General features: G+C 47.4%; 1 protein-coding gene and 1 pseudogene across 2 annotated transcripts; both read left to right on the top strand.

Moving 5' to 3' along the window:
- The first annotated feature begins 6,519 nt into the window (after positions 1-6,519).
- LOC136643177 (5S ribosomal RNA) lies at positions 6,520-6,638 on the top strand (annotated as a pseudogene).
- Positions 6,639-7,240: 602 nt separating this feature from the next.
- Positions 7,241-23,177, top strand: LOC136640396 (zinc finger protein 397-like). 2 transcript variants are annotated; one of them, XM_066615504.1, is made up of 4 exons: positions 7,241-7,329; positions 13,865-14,878; positions 16,767-16,875; positions 18,883-23,177. In XM_066615504.1, the coding sequence occupies exons 2-4, from the start codon at positions 14,078-14,080 to the stop codon at positions 19,899-19,901; spliced, it is 1,929 nt and encodes a 642-aa protein (XP_066471601.1). In that variant the 5' UTR covers positions 7,241-7,329; positions 13,865-14,077; the 3' UTR covers positions 19,902-23,177. The 2 variants fall into 2 exon arrangements, with proteins under 2 accessions (XP_066471601.1, XP_066471602.1); XM_066615505.1 differs by lacking the exon at positions 7,241-7,329 and adding an exon at positions 9,395-9,481.
- The last annotated feature ends 996 nt before the right edge of the window (positions 23,178-24,173 follow it).

The following is a 24,173-nucleotide window of genomic DNA, read 5'->3' as shown; positions in this document are numbered from 1 at the left end:
AGAGCAGGAGCAGGAAAAGGAAGCCCATCTGCCCCCAAAAATAAATAAATAAAGGCATAAGCAGGCAGCCTTGCAGGGCCTGTCTAGAAATCTCTGCTCAGTTGTGTTAACCCCTTTAGTTCCTCACCAGCTGCAAAAAAAAAGAAAGCACCAAAATTCAAACTGGGTTCCAGGTGGAAAGGAGGTGTCTTCCCCCCACCACCACCAAACACACAATTAATGTTTGATTTCACATGATGCTAAAACTGGCTTAACTATAAATAAATAAAACTAGAAAAGAAGCTGCTCTGTTCATTTTATGAATGCAGCCTGCTTCAAACAGCAGGGCAGAGAGGGGATTGCACACAGTCTTGGGGGATGGAGAAGAGCCTTCAGCTACATCAGTGTTTCTCAACATTTGGTGGCGCCACTCTTGGTGGGAATATTTGGGCTGTAAGTGTTCTAAGTAGAACATAAGCAGAAAAATTAGTATTTGTGTGTTTTACGAATAGGCTTGCTACCACCATTCACTTTTGGAGCAGTAAGTCATGGCCCGGAACCAGCACATTATTGGTTGGCAACCTTCAGTCTCTAAAATCTATGGTGTAAGCCTACAGCACCTGGTATTCCGAGGTGGTCTCCCATCCAAGTACTAACCAGGCCTGACCCTGCTTAGCTTCCAAGATCAGACAAGATCACACTGACCCTGCACATGCCCGAGCACATTATTAGAGATACGATTTTTTCAGAGAACGAAATAAAAACTGCTTTCTATACTTCTTGTTTTTATAAAAAAACAAACAAACCCTGAAATCTGAAAAAAATCAAACTGTTTTCTAGCACCTCTACGTATCAGTAACTGGGTGTGCGCTGCATCCCACAGTAGAGAGGCTGTCACGGAGACCAGCTCAAATTAGGGAATGTTTTTTTCCCTTGCCTAGAGGCTGCATTGCAGTTGCACCAGCACTGGAAAGTTGGATAGGATTTGGCTCTAGGTGGCCTCAGGCAAGCCGCACTCTGAAAATAATAAAACCTTACAGCAGTGGTTCTCACAATTAGGACCGGGACCCACTTTTTAGAATGAGAATCTGTTAGGAAGTGATGTCATGACCGGAAGTGACATCATCAAGCAGGACCATTTTTAACAATCCTAATAATAATAATAATAAACTTTATTTCTATCCCGCCCTTCTCCCTAAAGGGACCCTAAAGGGACCCAGGATTGCAACATGCAATCCTATGTTGCAATCCTATCCACACTTACCCAGGAGTAAGTCCCATTCACTGTGTATGAATAAACATAGTCTAATATATAAACATAGTAGCTTGTTAAAAGTACAGGTCTAACATTTCCCCAAATCCAGTCACTTACCATGTAGTATCAAGTCTATTAAAAATAAAATATTGAGGGTGAGGGTCACCTGCTTTGGGCACTATGCCCAGGGGGGGTATGCAAACTTGCTGAGGCCATCCAAGATGGTGGCTGCAGCTAGACTGCATCCCTCCCCTCCACTACTTCTAAGTGTTTCTTCAAACACAGTAGCAACAGATGCAATCTCACCTCTGGCCGCTCCCCAGTGCCTTCCCCTCTATAAAGGATTGGGGGTGGCATCCACAACGGCTGCCATCGCTAAGCAATAAGTAGCACTGCTGCTTAGAAATGGTGGCGGCAGTGAGTGTAATTTCACTTCCTGCCACCCTATTCCTTCCAAAGGAGAAGGCTCAGGGCAGCAGCAGGAAACAAGATTGCGCCCACCACCTTTAAGCAGCCACAGACTTGGCTGCTTTTTCGCTACGCTTCAGAGAGCACCGAAAAGTCAGCGGAGTCAGCAGCTGCTTACCTGGAAGTAATTGGTGATGATGTGATGACATTGCCACCTATTACTTCTGCCTCTGCGCACTGACAGGGCAACACCAGGAATCACTGCCCTGGGTGCTAGATGCATGCATTATGCCTCTTGCTTGGAGCGTAGGATAAGGCCACAATCCTATCCATGCTTACCTGGTAAGCTCCATGGAACACAATGAAACTTAACTTCCAAGTTAACATGCATAAGATTGCATTGTAAGTTTCAGTGACAACAAAACCCATATTTCACATTTAATAGCGTGTGGTTGGTCTGTGGAACTCCTTGCCACAGGATGTGGTGACGGCATCTGGCCTGGATGCCTTTAAAAGGGGATTGGACAAGTTTCTGGAGGAAAAATCCATTACAGGTGTTATGCAGGATTGAAAGAGACCACTGACACCAAACTGAGTTTAAGGCTTTTATTAGGAGAAATGGAACCTGAACCAAATAAAAACAACCTTGTTTCAAATTCCCCCAATTGAGAGGACCTGAGGCAGGCAGGAAGGCACTAGGCAGGCATGAAGCAGCAGGACTTGAGGCACAGTCTGGATGGTTGTTCCCTGTTTCTCACAGGCTCTCCCAGGGGCTCCTTCCTGCAGCTCTCTCCTCAGCTCCTTCTGTAGCTTGATCTCTTCCAGCTTGCTCCTTGCAGCTCCTTCTCTCCCAAGCTTCCCTGGTGGTCCTCCAGCTCTTTGCTGGTGCAGCCCCTTTTATAGCCTCAGTTCCTCTGCACACAGCAGCCTCTACCTTTCCTCCACTGGTACTGCAGCCTTCTCTCCTGCAGCAGTTTTCCATTTGGTCCTCCTCAGACAAACTCAGACTGACTGCCTATTGGCTCATGAAGGGCACAGGCTACTATCCCCTCAGGCCAATTTACTGCAGTCAACTGAGCCCAAGTTCTGCGCATATCAAGGGTTACAAGACATGATGTGTATGTGCAACCTCCTGATTTTAGAAATGGGCTATGTCAGATGCAAGGGAGGGTACCAGGATGCAGGTCTCTTGTTGTCTTGTGTGCTCCCTGGGGCATTTAGTGGGGCCGCTGTGAGATACAGGAAGCTGGACTAGATGGGTCTGTGGCCTGATCCAGTGGGGTTGTTCTTATGTTCTTAATATCAGTGTAACATTCAAATTTATGTCCACCCTTATCCACTTGCTCTCACACACATTTCAGTGAACCTACAGTTTGGTGCTTTGAGGAGTTCTTTGCAAAAGAGAGTTTGCATCTTATTCAGTTTTTGTTCTTTAAATAAAGGGTGCAAATCTTGGAAAGGCATCTTTTAGTTAAAAGGCAGCAGGATCTGGCTTCTGTTCCTCAGTGGATGTTAGCATTATGAAGATATAACCTTAGTGTGCTCCAATAGAAAGTGGTTGGGGGAGGACAGAGAGCACAACATCATATTTCTCTGCTGACCACACGTACAGCATCTGTAGCGGCAGGCCAGGGTTAAAGAGCATGTCTGCGATGGAGATAGGACATGCTAGTGTGTTCTGGCTTCAACCATATGTGGGTAACATCTGCATAGGACTCTAGTTGAGAGCCAGGTTGGTGTAGTGGCTTGGGAGGTGGACTTAGACCTGGATGATCCAGGTTCAAATCTCCCCTCAGCCACAAAGCTTCCTGGGTGACCTTGGGCCAGTCACTTTCTCTCAGCCTCACCTACCTCACAGGGTTGTTGTGAGGACAAGAAGGAGGGGAGGAGCAGCTGTGTAAACCGCTCTGAGCTCTTTGGTGGAAGGGCTGTCTAAAAATGTGAATAAATAAATAAATATAAATAAATAAATAAATAAAATAGTTCCTGGATGAAGTGGATTTTCAAAAGGAGGCCCTGAGGTGTGAGTAAGGTAAGTAGATGTTAGAAACTTGCCAAGCTTTATATAAATAAATATCCTTGGGGAAAAAATCCATTCCACACTTGAGGCATGCTATTATCAATAACCATGCTTCTGGTGCTCCTCACTCCTGACCCAGGGCACTTCCTATGGAGTGAAAGGGCTGGCTCTGGTAGGAAACAGTCCCTTATCTCAAGCGATAGTAACAGGGAGGTTCCTATAGCTCTTGTAAGGCAAACCCCCCAACGCTACCATGCCTCCCCTCCCTCCAAGTTACGCACATGTTGGCAGTAGATCTCGTATTCCTGGTCCTTTAGAAGCTTCTGATAGAGTCCCTCACCAAATGTTTCTGAGTAAACTTTGCAAGGATAAGAGGATGAGTCCTCTTAGTGTATTAGTGACCAGTTAAAGAGCAGGAAGCAGAGGACAGAAATAAACAGACAGCTTTCACAGTGGGGGAAAGTTAGTAAGGTCCCCATAGAATCCATAGTGGGATCTCTGTTATTTAAATTAGGCACTGGGGGAACTGAGGAGCAAGTGAGTCCTGGAAGAAGGCAGACTGGCAGTGGGGAATAGTACCTAGCGGTTAGCACCTGCACACCCATTCCTGCTCCCTTTCAGCTGGACTAGCAGCTGAACAGAGACAATGGCTTGATGGTTTGTTTCTTCTGCCATCCTAAGTTACAGAGACCAGGCAGAGAAGGACCATCTAGGAAACCCCCTCCTCCCAGGATAGCACTGAATCCCAGGGGTTCTTCTTATTCTTATTACATGCCAGGCAACCTTGGCAGTCCAGGACCAATCAGGAAGGCCTCCAGCTTTTTGAAGCTCCTGCTGCTGCTCTTGCTTCTGCCATTGCTGCCCCCTACTTCCTCTGTTTGGGGGGCACCTGCCAAGCTGCAGAAGGATATCTGCACACACTCTGAAGCTCCCTCCTGAACGCCAGAGAGCTGCAGTCTCTGCAAATGTCTTTGCCACGGCCCCAAACACCGCTTGCGGTAAAGACCATCACGGGTTACAAGCCATGATGTATATGTGCAAGCTTCTGATTTTAGAAGTGGGCTATAACAGAATGCCAGATGCAAGGGAGGGCACCAGGATGCAGGTCCCTTGCTGTCTTGTGTGCCCCCTGGGGCATCTGGTGGGCCACTGTGAGATAACAGGAAGCTGGATGGGCCTATGGCCTAATCCAGCGGGGCTGTTCTTATGTTCTTAACTGTTGAAAAAATTGCTAGAACATTTATTAAACAATCCAGGGGGGTAAAGGGGTATGGGGTTAGGTAAGGCAGAAGATATAAAAGGTACAGGATTCAGTAAGGTAAGTACAAAGGGTAAGTACCATTTCCTCCCCTCTATTCTAGTGACCTGTATCACCTCTCCCATGGCAATGCTCTTTGTTCTCAGGCAGGTGACTGAAATACTGTATTTATGGACAAGCAAGGTCAGCATCTCCCACAGGAGCTTCTATAAGCCTGCCCATATAAGGAAAGGCCGTCCGTTCTGGACCTGGTGGGGCAAGATCTCACTCTGGTCCTAAGTCTCAGCATCAGCTTTTCACACCTTTTCTTTACCCTGGCCTTCTACAAGTTAATGGGAAGGTTAAACAGGGGTCACAGCAGGGACATGCAGTGTGTGTGTGGGGGGGGGTAGGTGAGGCAGAGCCTCCCCACTGGAGTCCTTTGAAAAGCAGTGTTGCCGCAGTGTGAGGTGCTCAAGCACACTCAACCCCTGCTGCACACTGACAAGGCACTAAAATTGTCAAGGCACACCATCAGGTTTTTGACACTTGACAAGGCACACCCTGCTGCAGGTGGGGGGCTCACTTCCCCATTGGCCCTACTAATAAATACTCTTCCCCCAAATTCCTGTGGCACACCTGTGGACCACTTGTGGCACACCAATGTGCCACGGCACAGTGGTTGAAAATGGCTGCCTTAAAAAGATGCATTTGCCATTTGAAACTAATGTGAATTAAAGCAGGGACGTGCGGTGGACAGCGAGGCAGGTGAGGCAGAGCCTCCCCACCAGCGTCCTTCGAAAAGCACTCTCTACCCATGCGCTCTGCGCTCCTTCCTTCCTCACTCTCTGCATGGGTTGTGAGTGCTTGGGCGCCTCACATGGCGATGGCATTTTTTGAAGGACTCTGGCAGTGAGGCTCTGCCTCACCTGCCTGCTCACCCACTGCAGGTCCCTGAATTAAAGTCTTCCCTCAGGTCCTCTTCAACTCTTTCCCACTCTTTTCTCTCAGCTTTGCCAGCCTCCCCTCAAAAAGATACATTTGCCATTTGAAACTAATGAGCTGTACGGCTCCATTTTCCCCCCCTCAGGAATGGCTCCGAAGGGAGGGGCTGCTTGCCCGCTTTGCTGAGGCTCCCCGCCAGACCGCCTGTTCCGCCCCCCTCCAGCTACACCCCCCTGTACTATATAACACTATGGGCACAATCCTAACCAGGTCTACTCAGAAGTAAGTTCTATTTTGTTCAATGGGGCTTACTCTCAGGAAAGTGTGGTTAGGATTGCAGCCTATAGCATTAACAATAGTATTAAAACACAAATAGCAGTGGTAAATCACAATTCACAATGGCATGAAAACCAAGTGCATAAGGGTCCAATCCTATCCAAATTTCCAGCACTGGTGCAGCCGCAATGCAGCCCCGAGGTAAGGGAACATATGTTCCCAGTGATGACCCTTCCACTGCAGGATGCAGCACATTGGAGAAGATGCACCCGCACTGGAAAATTGGATAGGATTGGGCCCTAATTCAGGCTGCACCTTGTAGCTTTTTGTCTTTGAGACAAATTGGGAACTAGGAGCCAACTTCAGCATTGTGGGAAAAGCTTCATCTGGTGGATTTCTGCCTGCACAACTGTTACCCTGCACATGCCTGATCTTGTCTGATCTCGGAAGCTAAGCAGGGTCAGGCCTGGTTAGTACTTGGATGGGAGACCGCTTGGGAATACCTGGTGCTGTAGGCTTATACCATAGTCTTTCGAGACTGAAGGTTGCCAACCATGCTGTGAAAGACAACTAAAGACAACCACAGTTTTGACTTGAAGGATGAAACGGTTATCTTCTAATAACTATCCTTCCAATGCAGTGGTTCCCAATCTGCCAGGACATTTAGTGGTACTTGAAAAATAATTGAAGAATGGAGGAAAAAGGTCATTCTGCAGTAGAATGCCTTGTGGGGCCAGCAAGGCAGGAAGGGAGGCAGCTAGCTGGCTGCGAAAACCCCACCAATTGTTCTTTTTTGGTCATCAAATTCTATATGATCAGATACGGAACAGTAGTTGAAAGCATATAAATTTGGAAGAACAGCAACTGTATTGGATCACAAACATTTTGCTAATACGGGGGGTACAATTTTTATGGGAATGGGCTGCCAGGGAGTACGCATGTGAAAAAATGTTGGGAGCCACTGCTCTCATGCTACTCTGGGAGTACTGTACTGTGTGTAGTTGTATCTGTTGGGTACCGTACTCCAAGGGTTAAATCAAGAGACATCTCATTGCTAGAGAGACCCAAGACTTGCAGACCTTTAGAGGGGATTTAAATACTAGCTGCACCTTCCTGTTCTGTTTTGCCTCCCTTGAGAAAAATGGGCTTTTGAATTCTGCAGGAGTGGCATTGTTGGGGCTGGTGCATTTTGAGGAAGGGGACATACAGGTGAGGGGTTTTGGGTGGGGGGAGAAGGGAGAGGGGATTGATCCTGCTTCAAAGGAGAAACATTGCAGGCAGGAAAAGGGGAGACATGAGCTTCCTTTTCAGTACACTCTCAAACTAAATCTTGGGGTAAATAATATCCAGGGGATAATTATATGAAATGTACTGGTGGAGCATAACTCGCCCATGGCATTGGGGTTGCCAAGTTTTCAACAAGCCTCTGCAGCTATGCCTTTGTAGGATTCAGCAAGTAAAGCCCTGCAGGGCATGGAGATTTTACTGTTGATTTTCATCAACTAATCCTTGCAGATTGAAGCCACCATAACACGCACAATTTAAAGGAATTGCAGAATTGGCAATCTTAGGCCGTGGGGTATGTCCGCCTTGCTCTGAAGCCTCTCGGTGGGGGGGGGGGGGCAGAGTGTGTGGAAGCATCAATCTTTCTAATGCATTATTACTAACATAATATGTGGTTCTCTTCTAGAGCTGTCATCTCTGTGTGTGCGTGCTTTCTGATGAGACCCCTGTGCTTTCAGAGCGATATGGCATGCAAAAGTCCAACAGGCAAAACAATTTTAGCATGGTGATGGGGGAAACTGCATCTGTTGAATCTCTGCTTGTTGCGCACCTGTTAAAAGCACAGGATCCCTGCGAATACATAAGGGTTACACATTGGGTTCTTATCTCTGCTGTGAATTAAAAGCCATTTCTGCCCAGTGTTGCATATATGCAACAGGGGCCAAATGTGTACACCTGTGGGCCTGCAAAAATGGGTTACGCAAGCTACCAGCAATTTGGACCCACATGTGTTATACTGTATTTAGGGATAATAGTACTAGCCTGTCTGTATGGACCGCAGTGAGCTTATGTTTGCCAACAACTTTGAGAGCTTCAGAGTGCACAGTGCTATTCTAACTCAGCTGCATTATAATTGTGCTTTTCATTTTCTAGCAGTTGTGCTGCCCTGTGTCAAGTTTAAATTTTAATCTAGAGTAATGGTGGTGAAACAGGGGAGCCTTTCAATGATTTCAGACAGTGAAAATGGGGGAAGGTGAAGGATGGTTTTACTGGTGTTGGCAACACTCTTATTGGTGACTGGTGGCTGCCATTTTTACCAGCAGACTTCCTTGCCGCAATGCGACATGACCACACAGCTTTGTTCCAAGGGGAATTATATTGTGTGAAGATGGGTGTCTGCTAGCTATCTAGACAAGGGTCATTGCTGCTGGTAAGGAGGAGTTTTGAAATTATGATTAGTGCAATGTACAACTGCATGCATTTTAAGTGAGATCAGATTATGAAACTTCTCTTGCCAGCTCTAAGAGAGTGGCACTGGTTCCTGGTCCATTTCCAAGTGCAACTCAAAGTGCTTGTGGAGCTGTTGAAGCTCTAAAATGGCTTGAGACCAGGGTAGTGAAATGATCTCCTTTTCTTGCATGAACCTGCAAGAACCTGGATTTTAAAATCATCTTCTGAAGTAGCTGGTCAGAGACCCTCTGTCAACTGTGACAAGAAACAAGACCTTTTTGGCTGTAGTACCCAGCATTGGAATTCCCTCTCCAAAGAAGTTTGCCTGGAGCCATTTTTGTGTACTTGTCTTGGTGCCAGGTGAAAACCTTTGTATTTGCTCTGAACTTATGCTGGAATCTGTACTTGCTGTTCTGCTGTATTATTGAGGTGTTTAATTGTTGCTTATCTGGTATATTTAAAGAATTCCATTGGGTTAGAAAGCTTCTGCTGAAGATTAGCTAATCAATAGCCTCCTTGCATTTTGCCACCTGTGACTGGGATTATAAAACATAAGAAGAGCCCCACTGGATCAGGCCAAAGGCCCATCTAGTCCAGCTTCCTGTATCTCACAGTGGCCCACCAAATGCCCCAGGGAGCACACCAGATAACAAGAGACCTGCATCTTGGTTATACGTGGCTGGGTCTTCTATTCCCTGACAACTGATGACTCCCAGTATCTAATTGACAGGGTTTTCTGAGGGGAACCTCCCAAACATAAGGGGAACCCTATTGGATGAGACTAAAGGCCCATCTAATCCCGCAACCTGTTTCTCACAGTGGTCCATAAGAAGAGCCCTGCTGGATCAGGTGAAGGGCCCATCTAGTTCAGCATCCTGTATCTCACAGTGGCTCACCAGATGCCTCTGTAAGTACCCAAAACAACAAGGTATCTATTATTATTATTATTAACAGTATTTATATACCGCTTTTCAACTAAAAGTTCCCAAAGCGGTTTACAGAGAAAAATCAAATAACTAAATCGCTTCCTGTCCCAAAAGGGCTCACAATCTAAAAAGATGCAAATGAACACCAGCAGACAGCCACTAGAACAGACAGTGCTGGGGTGAGGAGGGCCAGTTACTCTCCCCCTGCTAAAAATCCCACTTGAAAAAGTGCCTCTTACTCAGCAGAGGTTAAACCTATAACCTGTTGCCATGCCCTTGCACCTAGCATTCTGAGGTAACCTACCTCTAAAACCCAGAGGTTGCATATAGTAACAACTTTTAATTTGTGATGGACTTTTCCTCCATCAATCTGTCCAATCCCCTTTCAAAGGCATCTAGGCCAGATACCATCACTGCATCCTGTGGCAAGGAGTTCCACAGACCAGTTACATGCTGGGTGAAGAACTATTTTCTGTTGTCTGTTCCAATTTTCCCATCAGTCAGTTTTAGTGGATGTCCCAGTTCTGGTGTTGTGCAAGAGGAAAAATAATTTCCCTTTATCCATCCGATGCATAATTTTATATGTCTCAGTCATGTCCCACCTCAGGCACATTTTTCCAGACTGAAGGGCCCCAAAGCTCACAAGCTTTCCACATAAGGGAGGTGCCCCAAGCCGTTAATAATTTTTGCCACTCTCTTCTGCACCCTTTCCTACTTTACTATTTCCTTCCTGAGACGTGGTGAAATTTTTATTTCTCACCAGTGTGCATCATTTTACACTTATGCTGCAGTGTATCTGCCATTTTGCTTCCCATTCCCCCTGTTTAGAGAGATCCTTCTGGAGCTCCTTGCAATCCATTCTAGTTTTCATCACCTGGAAAAAGTTTAGTGTCATCTAGAAACTTGGCCCCATTGCTGCTTATCCCCAATCCCAGGCCATTTATGCCAGCCCCAAGAATATCAGTGGGCTCACCCACGTCCATGTACCTGTTAACCTTTTTCAAAGAACTCTAAAAGATTTCTGAGACAAGACTTACCCATATAGAAGCCATGCTCCCTCAGCAAAGCTTGTTCTTCTATACCAGGGGTGCCCAAACCCCGGCCCTGGGGCCACTTGCAGCCCTCGAGGCCTCTCAATGCGGCCCTCAGGGAATCCCCAGTCTCCAATGAGCCTCTGGCCCTCCAGAGATTTGTTGGAGCCTGCACTGGCCTGATACAACTGCTCTCAGTGTGAGGGCAACTGTTTGACCTCTCGTGTGAGCTGTGGGATGAGGGCTTCCTCCACTGCTTGTTGTTTCATGTCTGTGATGCAGTAGCAGCAGCAAAGGAAAGGCCAGCCTTGCTTTGTGCAAGGCCTTTTATAGGTCTTGAGCTATTGCAAGACCTTCATTCATTCATTCAAGTAAATCTTTAATATATTCATTTATGTAAACTTATGCAAATTTATTCAAATTTTAAATGTAAATTAATTATTTTTTTCCCCAGCCCCTGACACAGTGTCAGAGAGACGATGTGGCCCTCCTGCCAAAAATTTTGGACACCCCTGTTCTATACATTCCAAGATATCCTTGTTTAGGCTTTCCACCATCTTACCTGCTACAGATGTTAGGCTGACCAGCCTGTCGTTTCCCAAGTCCCCTCTCTCTTCCTGTTTAAAGATTGGTGTGATATTCGTTATTCTCCAGTCCTCTGTCACAGTGGCCATTTTAAAGGACAAGTTGCTATTTTAGTCAGAAGATCAGTAGTTTCACACTTGCAATCCTTAAGCCGTTTCTGCCCAACGTTGCATATACGCAAGAGGAACCAAAAGTGTATACCTGTGGGCCCGGAAGAAATGGGTTTAAGAACTCTTGGGTGGATGCCATCTGGACCCAATTCATAGTGCTGGTTTTGACACTGAAAAGCCCTATATGGCTTGGGACCCTGTACTGCCTTCTACCAGTGAGATTGCCTTCTTCTGTACAAGCCGGGTCTTAGGTCCTTGGAGGGGACCCTGTTGTTTGTGCCACCATTGAGAGAGGTCGGAGGATGGCAGCCAGAAACAGGGCCTTCTCAGTAGTGGCAGTGGCAATGGGAACTCCTTGCCACAGGATGTGGTGATGGCATCTGGCCTGGACGCCTTTAAAAAGGGATTGGACAAGTTTCTGGAGGAAAAATCCATTACGGGGTACAAGCCATGATGTGTATGCACAACCTCCTGATTTTAGAAATGGGCTATGTCAGAAGGCCAGATGCAAGGGAGGGCACCAGGATGAGGTCTCTTGTTATTTGGTGTGCTCCCTGGGGCATTTGGTGGGCCGCTGTGAGATCCAGGAAGCTGGACTAGATGGGCCTATGGCCTGATCCAGTGGGGCTGTTCTTATGTTCTTAAACTACAATTCCCAGGAGGCCTTGCAGGTCTCTTGTTATCTGGTATGCTCCCTGGGGCATTTGGTGGGCCGCTGTGAGATACAGGAAGCTGGACTAGATGGGCCTATGGCCTGATCCAGTGGGGCTGTTCTTATGTTCTTAAACTACAATTCCCAGGAGGCCTTGCAGGTCTCTTGTTATTTGGTGTGCTCCCTGGGGCATTTGGTGGGCCGCTGTGAGATCCAGGAAGCTGGACTAGATGGGCCTATGGCCTGATCCAGTGGGGCTGTTCTTATGTTCTTAAACTACAATTCCCAGGAGGCCTTGCAGGTCTCTTGTTATCTGGTATGCTCCCTGGGGCATTTGGTGGGCCGCTGTGAGATCCAGGAAGCTGGACTAGATGGGCCTATGGCCTGATCCAGTGGGGCTGTTCTTATGTTCTTAAACTACAATTCCCAGGAGGCCTTGCAGGTCTCTTGTTATCAGGTGTGCTCCCTGGGGCATTTGGTGGGCCGCTGTGAGATACAGGAAGCTGGACTAGATGGGCCTATGGCCTGATCCAGTGGGGCTGTTCTTATGTTCTTAATGGGAATTTTCTCCCCTTTGAGCTGAGGACCACTTCCCCTTTGTCAACATTCCGGGGAGGCCTGAAGACATTTTTATTTAGGAAAAGCTTGTAGGCCCTATAATAGTTTAGGAATTTATTTTAATGTTTTTTATTGACGTTTCTTACTGCTGGCTGCTTGGTTTTTTATTGTCTTTTATAGTTTATCTGTATTTTTGCGTTTTTTGTATTTTTATCTGATTCTTATTAGCTGCCTTGGGTGCCCTTCAGGGAGAAAGGTGGATCACAAATCCAATAATAATAATAATAATTAATAATAATAAATATCCACCATTTGCCTCTGGATGGCCCACAAGCAGGAGATGAAGCAGGCCTCTCTCCTGTCCTTGTGCCCCTACAACTGGGATTCAAAGGCACACGGCTGCTCCACATACAGCCACCATGTTGAATAGCCACCGACAGACCTGCCCTCCATGAAATGGTGTAATCAGCTTTCAAAGCTGTCTAAGCCCGTGGCCACCACCTGTATTCCCTTGAAGGGATCCATGCCACTATGTGGACCCCTTTGCGGGCTGCATGGCAGCTCGCTGGGATGATGTCAGACAGTGCTGCCATGTTTCCAGGAATGCTGGGTCCCGTTAGGGAGAAGGGCGGGATAAAAATAAAGTTTTATTATTATTATTATTATTATTATTATTATTATTATTATTATTATTATTATTATTATTATTATTATTATTATGCTGAGCACTGAGCTGCCTGGAGCTTGGCTTCGTGCAAGCTGCATGGCTGTGCAGACACTTGCTTAATAGGAACCCTGGCCATTACCATATCTTGTGGCAGGGAATCACAGATCAGTGTTTTTCAACTGGCATGCTGGGGCACTGGTTCATTGGCACATTGGGGCACATGAAAGGTTCGCAGATGTGTGGGGAGAGTCATTTATTAGTAAGGCTGTTGGGGGGTGTGTGAGCCCCCCTGCTGGCAGTGCGGTGTACCTTGTCAATTGTCACAAAATGGATGGTGCGCCCTGAAAATTTTAGTCAGTGTGCCATGAGAGAAAAAAGATTGAAATCACTGCCATAGATTAACAATGTGCTTGCACTTCCTGTTGTCTGTCATGAATCTCCCACCAGTCAGTTTAATTGGGTGATCTCAGGTTCTAGTGTTCTAGAGGAGAAGAAAAATGTTTCTCTGTCTACTTCCTCCACACTCTACATGATTGTGTGCCTCAGTTATAAGACATCACCTTTTTTTTTTTTTTTTTGCCTGCATATGAACAGACTGATGGTAAAGTTATTGGCCTCCAGAAGCAGCCCTTCTGGAAACCTTTAAAACTGTTTTCAGTGCTGCCAATTGCTGTGGGAAAGCTTGCTCTTCTGATGGGGGAGAAAATGGCCCTCAAGTCACATGCTTAGTTTCTCAGGTTCTCTGTCTTTCTTTCCCTTAGGGAGAAGCCCTCCTTGCTGTATAAGCCTGTCATAACCTAATGCTTGCTTCAAAACACTGACTATAACCTGAAAAGAGATCCTGTGACAAACAACCCGGTCCCCTGACTGTATCTTCAACATTCCCACAAGCCTTCAAGTGAGAGAGAGTTTGGAGGGGCTACGGTTCGGGACTTGGCCAGGCCTGAGACCTACTTGTGTCTCATTAGGAGGAAATGGCTGCCAAGCAAGTGTCTAAAACTTCTATAGCCATCCAGGTCCAGCCCCCAGGCATCAAAATGGAGGAGCGTGATCCAACAGACCCCAAGCTGGCAGAAAGAGTAGAGAGAGCAGGAAAATCCTCTCGTGTCCTTCAAGTCGGGACCATCAGGGAATTTCTTGACTGGGCTGCACCCCTGCAGGTGAAGCAGGAACCAGATGAGGGGTTGCCAGAGCGCTGGGAAGTCAAGTGGCAGGAGTTCCTCAAGGCCATGCAGTCCCCTCGTTTGGGTCGGGGAGGAAACTCACAGCTGACAGAAGATGTGATGCCCTGGGGGGATAACAAGGCCTTCTTTGCATCCTTTGAGAAACTGGCTGGGACCTGCCAGCTGCCTCGCCGGGAATGGTTGGCTCGCCTACTGCCCGTTCTAGGCCGAGAGGCCAAAGAGGCCTACAGCAACCTTAGCCTTCAAGACCAAGGGGAATATGCTAAAGTCAAGGCAGCCATCTTGAAAGTGGACGCCGTCCGGATGGAGACTCAGCGCCAGCGCTTCAGGCAGTTCCGCTACCACGAAGCCAAGGGGCCCCGCGAGGTGTGCAGCCAGCTCCGCGAACTCTGCCGTGGGTGGCTGAAACCAGAGAGGCACACGAAAGAGCAGATCTTAGACCTACTGGTTCTCGAGCAGTTCCTGACCCTCCTCCCCCAGGAAATCCAGAGCTGGGTCAGGGAGCACGACCCAGAGACTTGTGCCCAAGCTGTGCCACTGGCTGAGGCTTTCCTGCTGAGGCGGCGAGAGGCGGAGAGGAAGGAGAAGCAGGTGGCTTCCTTTAATTTTAATGGGGGAAGGCTGTAAACTGCACTCTATCAGTTTAGTTCTCTAGCCCCCAGGCCCTCTGTTGTGACTTAGCCTAAAGCAGGCAAAAGTAGACGGGGCTCTCCTGTGTGATTTACAGTAGATTGTTAAACTGTTAGAAGTTCGGTTTGTCAATGTAAGTGGGAAAAACAGGTTGTGGCTGGCACATCACCTCAGATGCCAGGAGATCTTGGGCCAGCCATGTGTGTAGCAACTCAGATGAAGAGTTTTCCCTCATATGCAGGGTGATTGTATCACTTTATTCACTACTAAGGGAAGAAAACTAAAAAAAAAATGCAGGGCAGTCTAGTGTAGGGTAGGATTTAGAAGGTCCTTGGTTCTGCCCCCAAGTCACCATTTTGTGTCTAGATCTGCCCCCCTACCTCCATTTTTGCATCTGGCTCTGTTGGTGGGTGTTCTAGTCAAAAAAACAAAGTGGATCCCCCAAGTCTCAGTCTTCAAACTTGTGGGATCCGCTTTGTTTTTTGCTTTTAGATGGTCTAGGATGTAGAAAGGGACAAACCCAGGAAAAGCAGGACTTAATCAGAGAGGAATAGGTGGCAAAACCTGAACCAGGAAACCTGAACCTTTCGTCCAGGGACAGCAACTGTTACCCTGCACATGCCTGATCTTGTCTGATCTTGGAAGCTAAGCAGGGTCCGGCCTGGTTAGTACTTGGATGGGAGACCACCTGGGAATACCGGGGTGCTGTAGGCTTATACCATGATCTTGGAAGCTAAGCAGGGTCCGGCCTGGTTAGTACTTGGATGGGAGACCGCCTGGGAATACCAGGGTGCTGTAGGCTTGTACCATAGTCTTTCGAGACTGAAGGTTGCCAACCATGATGGTTCTCTCAACTATAAATGTCTGAGTGGGTAGGAAGACTGAGCGACATGGTCTACACTGCTGGGTTTACCACTCTTTCAGGGCCTCCTTGCAGGTGAAATAGGGATGTGGCTGTACCTTGGTGATGTTGTCCAGGAAGCCAGAGGCAATTTAGTCCCAGTTGACTCATGTGGAGGACAATAATTTGGAATAAGAAAATTGCAACCCTATAGTTGAGTGGTTCTCAAAATTTTTTAGAAGCCCTGGAGACTGCTGCCTGATTTATAAATGCCAAGGAGTGTGGCTATAATGGTGATTGGGCAGCAGTGCTCCCCCTTAAGTAGCAGTTTGTTGCACCCTTGAGGGCGCAGTCCTAACCAACTTTTCAGCACCGAGGTAAGTGCAGCTCTGAGGTAAGGCAACAAACATTGTCTTACCTTGAGGAAGCTTCCATGGCTGCCCCCCCTCCCCCGCAACTGCAGAATGCAGAATTTGCCCCTCTGGCACAGCTGCGCCAATACTGGAAAATTGGTTAGGATTGTGCCCTGACGCACATAGCCTAATCTGCCCTGTCAATTTTGCAAACCGCCAAACTTTGGGTCAGGACCCGTTGGTGGATTCTGGACCTGCTGCTTTTTTGGTCATGCAATGAGACATGATAGCATGCTCAGAGATTGATAATACAGATAATTGAATGTTCTGTGGTGTCTCATTGTAGGCCAAAAGCATAAGTGGGGGTGAAGGGCAACAATTTAATATACTCGGGACAGGATAAAGGTACTTCATGCCGGCCTGGCTTTGAGGGAGCTCTGCCCAGGGATCTGAGCGCAACCCCTTGCTATGGAAGCATGTCATAGTAGAACTCTGGGGTTCCAAAGGCCAGGGACAAAAAACCCCTCTTAACAGTTTCTTTGGGGGTTGGATATATAAACATTTCTATAAACATTTTGAACGTTTCTTGTTGTATAAGTTAAAGACCCTTACATGCTGCTTCATAAAATGAGTGTGTGTTTTCCTGCTATTTCAGATGCTGGAGGCCCTGGTTGTGAACTGGCCTGAGCAAAAGCGAACTCTTGGAGGTGCTGGCATGAAGCGACTCTGCAGAGAGGTGAAGCAGGAGGAAGCTCAAGTGCTGGGTAAGGACTTGCCACTTTAGGACACAAAAAGCATGGGCACAAATGTCCAGTACCGGGACATAGTTGTCCTGTCATTTATTAAAACAGCTGTTAAAACTGGCAGCTAAAATCTTTAAAAGACCTGGCAGCAAAAAGTGCTTATAATACAGACCAAGACATTGATGAATTGGTGAGTTTTCATTAGTAGCATCCTGCATGTTTTTTGCTGGAATGGGTCCTGGATGATGTTCTGTTGTTAAGAGTTTTCACTGGCAAGGGATGGTGACAAGGGTAAGAACATAAGAACAGCCCCACTGGATCAGGCCATAGGCCCATCTAGTCCAGCTTCCTGTATCTCACAGCGGCCCACCAAACGCCCCAGGGAGCACACCAGATAACAAGAGACCTGCAAGGCTTCCTGGGAATTGTAGTTAAGAACATAAGAACAGCCCCACTGGATCAAGCCATAGGCCCATCTAGTCCAGCTTCCTGTATCTCACAGTGGCCCACCAAATGCCCCAGGGAGCACACCAGATAACAAGAGACCTGCAAGGCTTCCTGGGAATTGTAGTTAAGAACATAAGAACAGCCCCACTGGATCAGGCCATAGGCCCATCTAGTCCAGCTTCCTGTATCTCACAGCGGCCCACCAAATGCCCCAGGGAGCTCACCAGATAACCTCATTCTGGTGTCCTCCCTTGCATCTGGCCTTCTGACATAGCCCATTTCTAAAATCAGGAGGTTGCGCATACACATCATGGCTTGTACCTCGTAATGGATTTTTCCTCCAGAAACGTGTCCAATCCCCTTTTAAAGGCGTCCAGGCCAGATGCCGTCGCCACATGTTGGCAAGGGATGTGAGGGGTGGGATTCTTATGAAATGGGTAGCAAAATGACACATGTACACAGTCCCATGTGCATGCAAAACGGTGGGATGCAAAGTGAAATGAATAAAATTTCCCGGCCTAGCCCTCTCTTCTCTCAACCTTATTGCACGTGTGTACGTTTCTCTCCAATTGCCCCCCCCCCCAAACTCTTAGCATTCTCTGTAACCAAGGTTGGCTCTCATTGAGGTGGTGAGCATGCTTTTGGACTGTACCACTTCAGATTGCAAAGTGGGGTCACACAATGCTAAATGCCTGTTGATGGCCATAGAAAATACAACCTAGGGGAGAAACACACAGAAAATTAGCATGTCGGAAAGAAGGCTAGACTAATAAGGGGGAATATTTGTCATGTAGATGCATTCAGTCGTGTGAGTCTCCAGCTGTGATCTGAACAGCTATGGCTCAAGTCTGCTCTGTCCCTGAAGTATGGAGTTTCTTGCTGCCCCCCTCTTTTTGAGGCATACCCATCCCCTGTCACTTTCTGTGCATGTCCTGACCATCGCCTCTTTCTTCCTCCTTTCCAGGTATCACCCAGCCTTTTTCACTCTCTGCCTGCCTCACCCTGCTAGAAATGAGAGCTGAGCCAAAGAAGGAGAAGATCACAATGGTGATCATCCATCCTTCAGCCACTTCACTCTGCATTGATTGCTCTTCAGACTCTGGAGAAGATCCTCCAGACAACTGAAGAGACTTCTGGAGTTTCTTCTGTCACTGCAGCCACCATCCTTTTTCCCCGTCCAATTACTTTTCATGTTCTGGAAGTGATTGAGAGGGGGAAGGGATGGAGGTTGTGGCCCACCTGAGGCCAGATGAGAAGCCAGGCAGCTGGCCTAGGGAGATGATGGGTAGATACAGGCTTACATAACCTGCCAGTCGTCTGCTTCCTGAAGTGGCTCCTTCATCCTGCCTCGTGGGCAGGTAGGCCAGACCTGAGTCAAAGTTCAACCAGACGTCCACCCCACTAAGAACTAGGCTGTTGTATAGAGACCTGGTGAGTATTTGGTGTTGGGAGACGGTTCTCAGGCCTGTTTGTTCTATGCTGTGAAAGGGCCCACTGCATGTAAGTATTTTTTGTGTGGTGCATCTTATGAGATGCAAAAGTTGCACTTGGAAACTTCAGTTCTTTTTTCTTCTGTTTCAGACATTGGTAGCTCCAGCAGTGACCATCCCGAGAGTATAGCAAACCGAGGTTCAGAGAATGGGTTGAAGGGTCCTATCAGAAGCCATCCAGGGTACCGGAGCTTCCAGAGTCCTAATAGTAGGAAGAGTTTCCACCCAAGCCAAGTCCTCATTAAACACCAGAAAAACCATGTGACAGAGAGTCCCCATCAGTGTCCCGACTGTGGGAAGCGCTTTACTCAACGCTCAAGCCTCACTATCCACCGGAGAATCCACACAGGAGAGAAGCCTTATCCTTGCCCCCAATGCGGGAAATGCTTCCGCCAGAGTTCAAACCTTCTCAAACATCAGAGAATCCACTCGGGAGAGAAGCCGCACCAGTGCCTGGAGTGCGGGAAATGCTTTGCCCAGCGCTCAAACCTCCTCATCCACCAGAGAACCCACACAGGGGAGATGCCCTACGTGTGCTCCGAGTGCGGGGCATGCTTTAGCCAGCATCGAGGCCTCGTCACTCACCAGAGGATCCACATGGAAGAGATGCCCTATGGATATGGATGCCCAGACTGTGGGAAATGTTTCCAGCAGAACTCAGACCTCACTAAACACCTGCGAGTCCACACAGGCGAGAAGCCATACAGCTGCCCAGAGTGTGGGAAGAGCTTTAGTTACAGCTCAAATCTCAGCAAGCACCAGAGGATCCACACAGGGGAGAAGCCTTACCTCTGCAACGTGTGTGGGAAAAGTTTCAGCCACTTGTCGACCCGGAACACGCATCAGAGAGTCCACACGGGAGAGAGGCCATATGGCTGCTCTGAGTGCGGGAAAAGATTCATTTCGAGCTCCAAACTCACTCGGCACCTGAGAACCCACACAGGACATACCCCTTATATCTGCAATGAGTGTGGGAGGAGCTTCAGCTCCCATGGCACTCTGACGACACATCAGAAGGTCCACTCTGCTGAGAGTTACAGCATGGGAGATTCTTGGGAAATTGCTGAGCAGGGTCCCAGTAGCCTTTTGGGCAGGGTATCACCTTTGTGATTCATGCCTATCCTGGTCATATAGGTCCATTGTGACTCTTACAGGAAGGATGCTGGTCCCTAAAGTGTTCAAATTTGCAGACCTGCACAGTGTAGGCAGGAAGTGAGAACAGGGAAAGATATAGAATTAGTTTGGTGGTTTGGGAAATAGAGGTAGGCTGAAAATAGGATAGTCAGAGGGCTGGAAGGTAAAACTGCAGACTTATATTGCCAATGTAATTGTAGGATCGCATTAAAACCTAGCTCCAAACAGTAATGCCCAGATTTTGTCATAGCCTCTCCGGAGCACAAAAGCAATGGTTTTGAGCCTCCCTTCGCAGAGCATGCCTCACTGACAGTTTAGTGATGTGATCCTTAAATAGAACCTCCAGGTTCAGTGGAAGTTTATCTCAGAGGACTAGGTGCTTGGCGCAAACAGAGTAAAGCTGTTACCTTCAAGTCCTGCTTGTGAGCTTTCTGGAAGTATCAGACTGGTTCTGCTATAAACTGAGTGCTGAGCTGGATAGATGCGATTCGGGAAAGTAACTCTGGTCTCTTCAGGGGAGAGTTGTGCCCAATCCTATCCGACTTTCCAGCACCGACGCAGCCCCAAGGTAAGGGCAGAAATTTTTTTTTACCTTGGAGGGGCCTCCATGACTTCCTTCCCAACTCAGGATACAGTGCATGACCTGTTGGCATTGCTGCATCAGCGCTGGAAAGTTGGATAGGATTAGGCCCACAGTCACAAATGCCCTGAGCAATGTCCAGGAAGTGCTTGTGTCACATGTGTCATCAGTGTATGAGCCGGCAGAGAACTCTTGGAATAAAGTGTGCATTTTTTCTGTGAGTTCTCTGAAGAAAGCTTGTAAGTTCCGAGCCAATTCTGGATAGAACCTTGTGGAATCTGCTAATTATAACCAGGGCAGATTTGCCATTCCTAAACTGCAAATTGTACTGCAAGGGGAAAAGAGCACACTATCCCAGCAACACAAGTGTGTACTTGAGGGAAGCTGTGCAGGCAGACCCATGTGCATTTAGTGTGCACTGAATGTGCACCAGAGGGATCTGGTTGAAAATGTCTGAATGCGCTGGCAGTATGCAGAGGTCTGACAGGAATTCTCCCAGGGTAGTGAGTAAAAGCGGGTTTCCCAGGAGCATATTTGCTGCTCTGCAACACCTGTTTGCATATTCAGCAGAATGAGGTAGTGGAATGGCCCACCTGATCCTTCCCCTAGGTCAGGGGTGTCCAAAGTTTTTGGCAGGAGGGCCACATCATCTCTCTGACACTGTGTCCGGGGCCGGGGAAGAAAAAAATTAATTTACATTTAAAATTTGAATAAATTTACATAAGTTTACATAAATGAATATATTAAAGATGAACTTATATGAATGAATGAAGGTCTTACAATAGCTCAAGGCCTATAAAAGGCCTTGCACAAAGCAAGGCTGGCCTTTCCTTTGCTGCCGATACTGCATCACATATGTGAAACAGCAAGCAGTGGAGGGAGCCCTCATCCCATGCGAGAGGTCAAACAGTCGCCCTCACGCTGAGAGCAGTTGTGTCAGGCCAATGCGGGCTCCAACAAATCTCCAGAGGGCCAGAGGCTCATTGGAGACTGGGGCTCCCTGAGGGCCGCATCGAGAGGCCTTGAGGGGGCCGCAAGTGGCCCCAGGGCTGGGGTTTGGGCACCCCTGCCCTAGGTAAACAGAGCTTACTGTTCCACCCGGGAGCCCCTCCATTTTGCCGCAGATCACCCCCCAATCTTTGCAGTGGCCAGCTGCACATGCTGGCTGCCACAAAGGTCAGGGGTGACTTACGACAGAATAGAGAGGCCCCGGGGCAGAACAGTAATCTCTGTCCATGCTAGAGAAGCCTTTCCTGGCGCACAATGGTCTTCACTTTGGAGACTGCTGGTCCAGCCCATTCCTCACACTTGGGATTTGATCCTCTCACTTGTATACTAGGCCTCTGCTTCTGTTGGAACTGTGGTAACTCTCTTTTTTGGGAGGAGGTAGACACCCTCTCCTACAAGCCTCTTACAGCTGAAGCTTCATGGAAGCAAATGTACAGGATCTAGAGCTTGTCACAGGGCTCGTGCTCACAAGAGTAGTTTTGGCTGAAAATCTTGATTGGGTGCAAAAGGCAGTTTCAGCCCATCCAGAGGCCAGCTGAGGCCGCATAGAAGAGGGTGTCTACCTCCATATGTCCACTTGTCTCTACTATTCTTCCTCCCACTTCCTGTATTGGAACAGGAAGAAGAGGATAGAATGAAAGAGAATGTGTGGATGAGAGTTGTGGGCTAGAGCATCCAGCACTCTGTCCCACCGCTCTCCCTTTCCTTATCTTTTCTCTCCTGTTCTATTCCCTCTTCCTTTTCCAGTCCAAGAAGTAGCCTGTTCTTTATCACTAGGTTTATCACTCGGTTAACAAAGGGGCCATCGTGTATTCTGTTACTGACCACAAATTAAGAACCAAGATTTACAGCAAACTAATCAATGGAGGATAAGTCCATCACTGACTGTGTTCCCCTTTGCCTCACCAGTGAAGGCCTAAACGGAGCCTCCATTCTCCAGCCACAGGCTACTGTTTCCTAGGAAACAACTGCAGAAGTAGGGCTATTGCCTTTCTCTCTAGCTTGTGGGCTTTTCAAAAGCATCTTGATGGCTGCTGTGGGCAATGTGATGCGGGATTAGGTGGGCCTTTAGAGTGTTTCCGGAAGGGCTCTTTCATTCTTAAGATGGGGCTGGGTAGGTGAAGAAGGTTCAATTCTCAGCGATGGGCGGCATCTCTAACTTGACCCTATGGGCTTCTTAAAAAAAAAAAATTGAAGTGATTACTTCTTGGTCCTGAGAGGCAAAATAAACTATTGCATGATGGAGGCACTGTGGAAGGAGGACCAATCCTGTCTTCTGTCCCTGATAATAGGGAATGGCTCACAGAGTGGAGGAGAGCTGACAGGTGTCTGTACACAGAATTGTATTGCTAAGGGTTCTTGCAGTGTCCCAGCTTACCCTTCGCTCCCTCCCACCCATCCATGTACCTTGTCTGTTATACTGACCTACTTTTCTAGTAGTTTATTAATATGACCTATTGAGTTGCAAGGGTTAAGAAGGGTGAAGGATTTAGCTGTAGTGAAGCAGGCTAGTTTTTAAGATTCCTTCCCACAGGAGGGGGTGCCAGTGGGTGAACCTCTGTTCTCTAGTTCTGAACTCCATAGTGACAACCCCTGGATGAAGAGAAGACTGTCGGTTACTTATGTTGTGCTTTGAAAGAAATAAAATGAAATCTGCATCAAGAGCTGGTGGGTGTGAGGCCCTGGTTAAATGATTCAAATTAAGGAAATTAATATACGTGCTTGCTTTGTAGATTTTTATTCTGGTTTTTGCTTGCCCTGGTGAGGAGGCACTGACGTTTTCATTAACCACCTTTGGTTTCTCCCTCTGACACCGGGGGTTTTAGCAGGAATTGCCCACATGCCTCAAACCTTGAAGGCTTGGAGCTTGTTTGGGTTGGGGGAGAATGAAGGTTGATATTCTCAGGACACTGGATCCTATGCCCACTGCCAATCTCTGCAGATGCTTTCAGCACAAATTGCAGAAGGTATGTGGGCAGAGCTCAGATCAAGGCTCACCCAGGATTTAGTCTGGAAATGAGATGCATTTCTGGATCCAGGTATTGTCTCCCTGTAACAGATTCCTGATGGGGTCTGTAGGTTCTCTCTTCTCTATTTTGATAGCATTAAAGCAGGTTTCTGGTGTTGTCCCTCCCCCTTCCTTATGGCGTGGAGTCTTGTAGCACTGAATAAAATGTTTGTGTTTATTTACTTATTTTACGAATTTTCATCTGGTCTTATCTCAATCCTCAAGGTAACCAAGAATCAATATTTATATAGTGTCAATTGTGTACATGGTGCTTTACACAGAATAGAGAACAGATCATAGCAATAGACATCAATGAAACATTAAACATGATTTGAATGATCATGTTTATAATAATGAATGTAAATAATTAACTTTTTAATAATGATAGGGATTATGATTAATATGCATTAATTACTGAAACAGAGACACCTGCGTTGGCTCAGTCATGTTGTGAGAATGGATGATGTCCGGATCCCAAAGGATCTCCTCTATGGAGAACTCGTGCAAGGAAAGCGCCCTACAGGTAGACCACAGCTGCGATACAAGGACATCTGCAAGAGGGATCTGAAGGCCTTAGGAGTGGACCTCAACAGGTGGGAAACCCTGGCCTCTGAGCAGCCCGCTTGGAGGCAGGCTGTGCAGCATGGCCTTT

This window comes from Tiliqua scincoides, chromosome 2 (assembly GCF_035046505.1).
Source record: "Tiliqua scincoides isolate rTilSci1 chromosome 2, rTilSci1.hap2, whole genome shotgun sequence".
Lineage (NCBI taxonomy): Eukaryota > Metazoa > Chordata > Lepidosauria > Squamata > Scincidae > Tiliqua > Tiliqua scincoides.
Note: the sequence above shows the minus strand (reverse complement) of the source record. Positions and strands in the feature narration are given on the sequence as shown.

Coding starts and splice junctions, on each gene's coding strand:
- LOC136640396 (XM_066615504.1), top strand. CDS start 14,078: ATGGCTGCCAAGCAAGTGTCTAAAACTTCTATAGCCATCCAGGTCCAG. Junction 14,879..16,766: donor CGGAGAGGAAGGAGAAGCAG/GTGGCTTCCTTT, acceptor CTGCTATTTCAG/ATGCTGGAGGCCCTGGTTGT. Junction 16,876..18,882: donor GGAGGAAGCTCAAGTGCTGG/GTAAGGACTTGC, acceptor CTTCTGTTTCAG/ACATTGGTAGCTCCAGCAGT.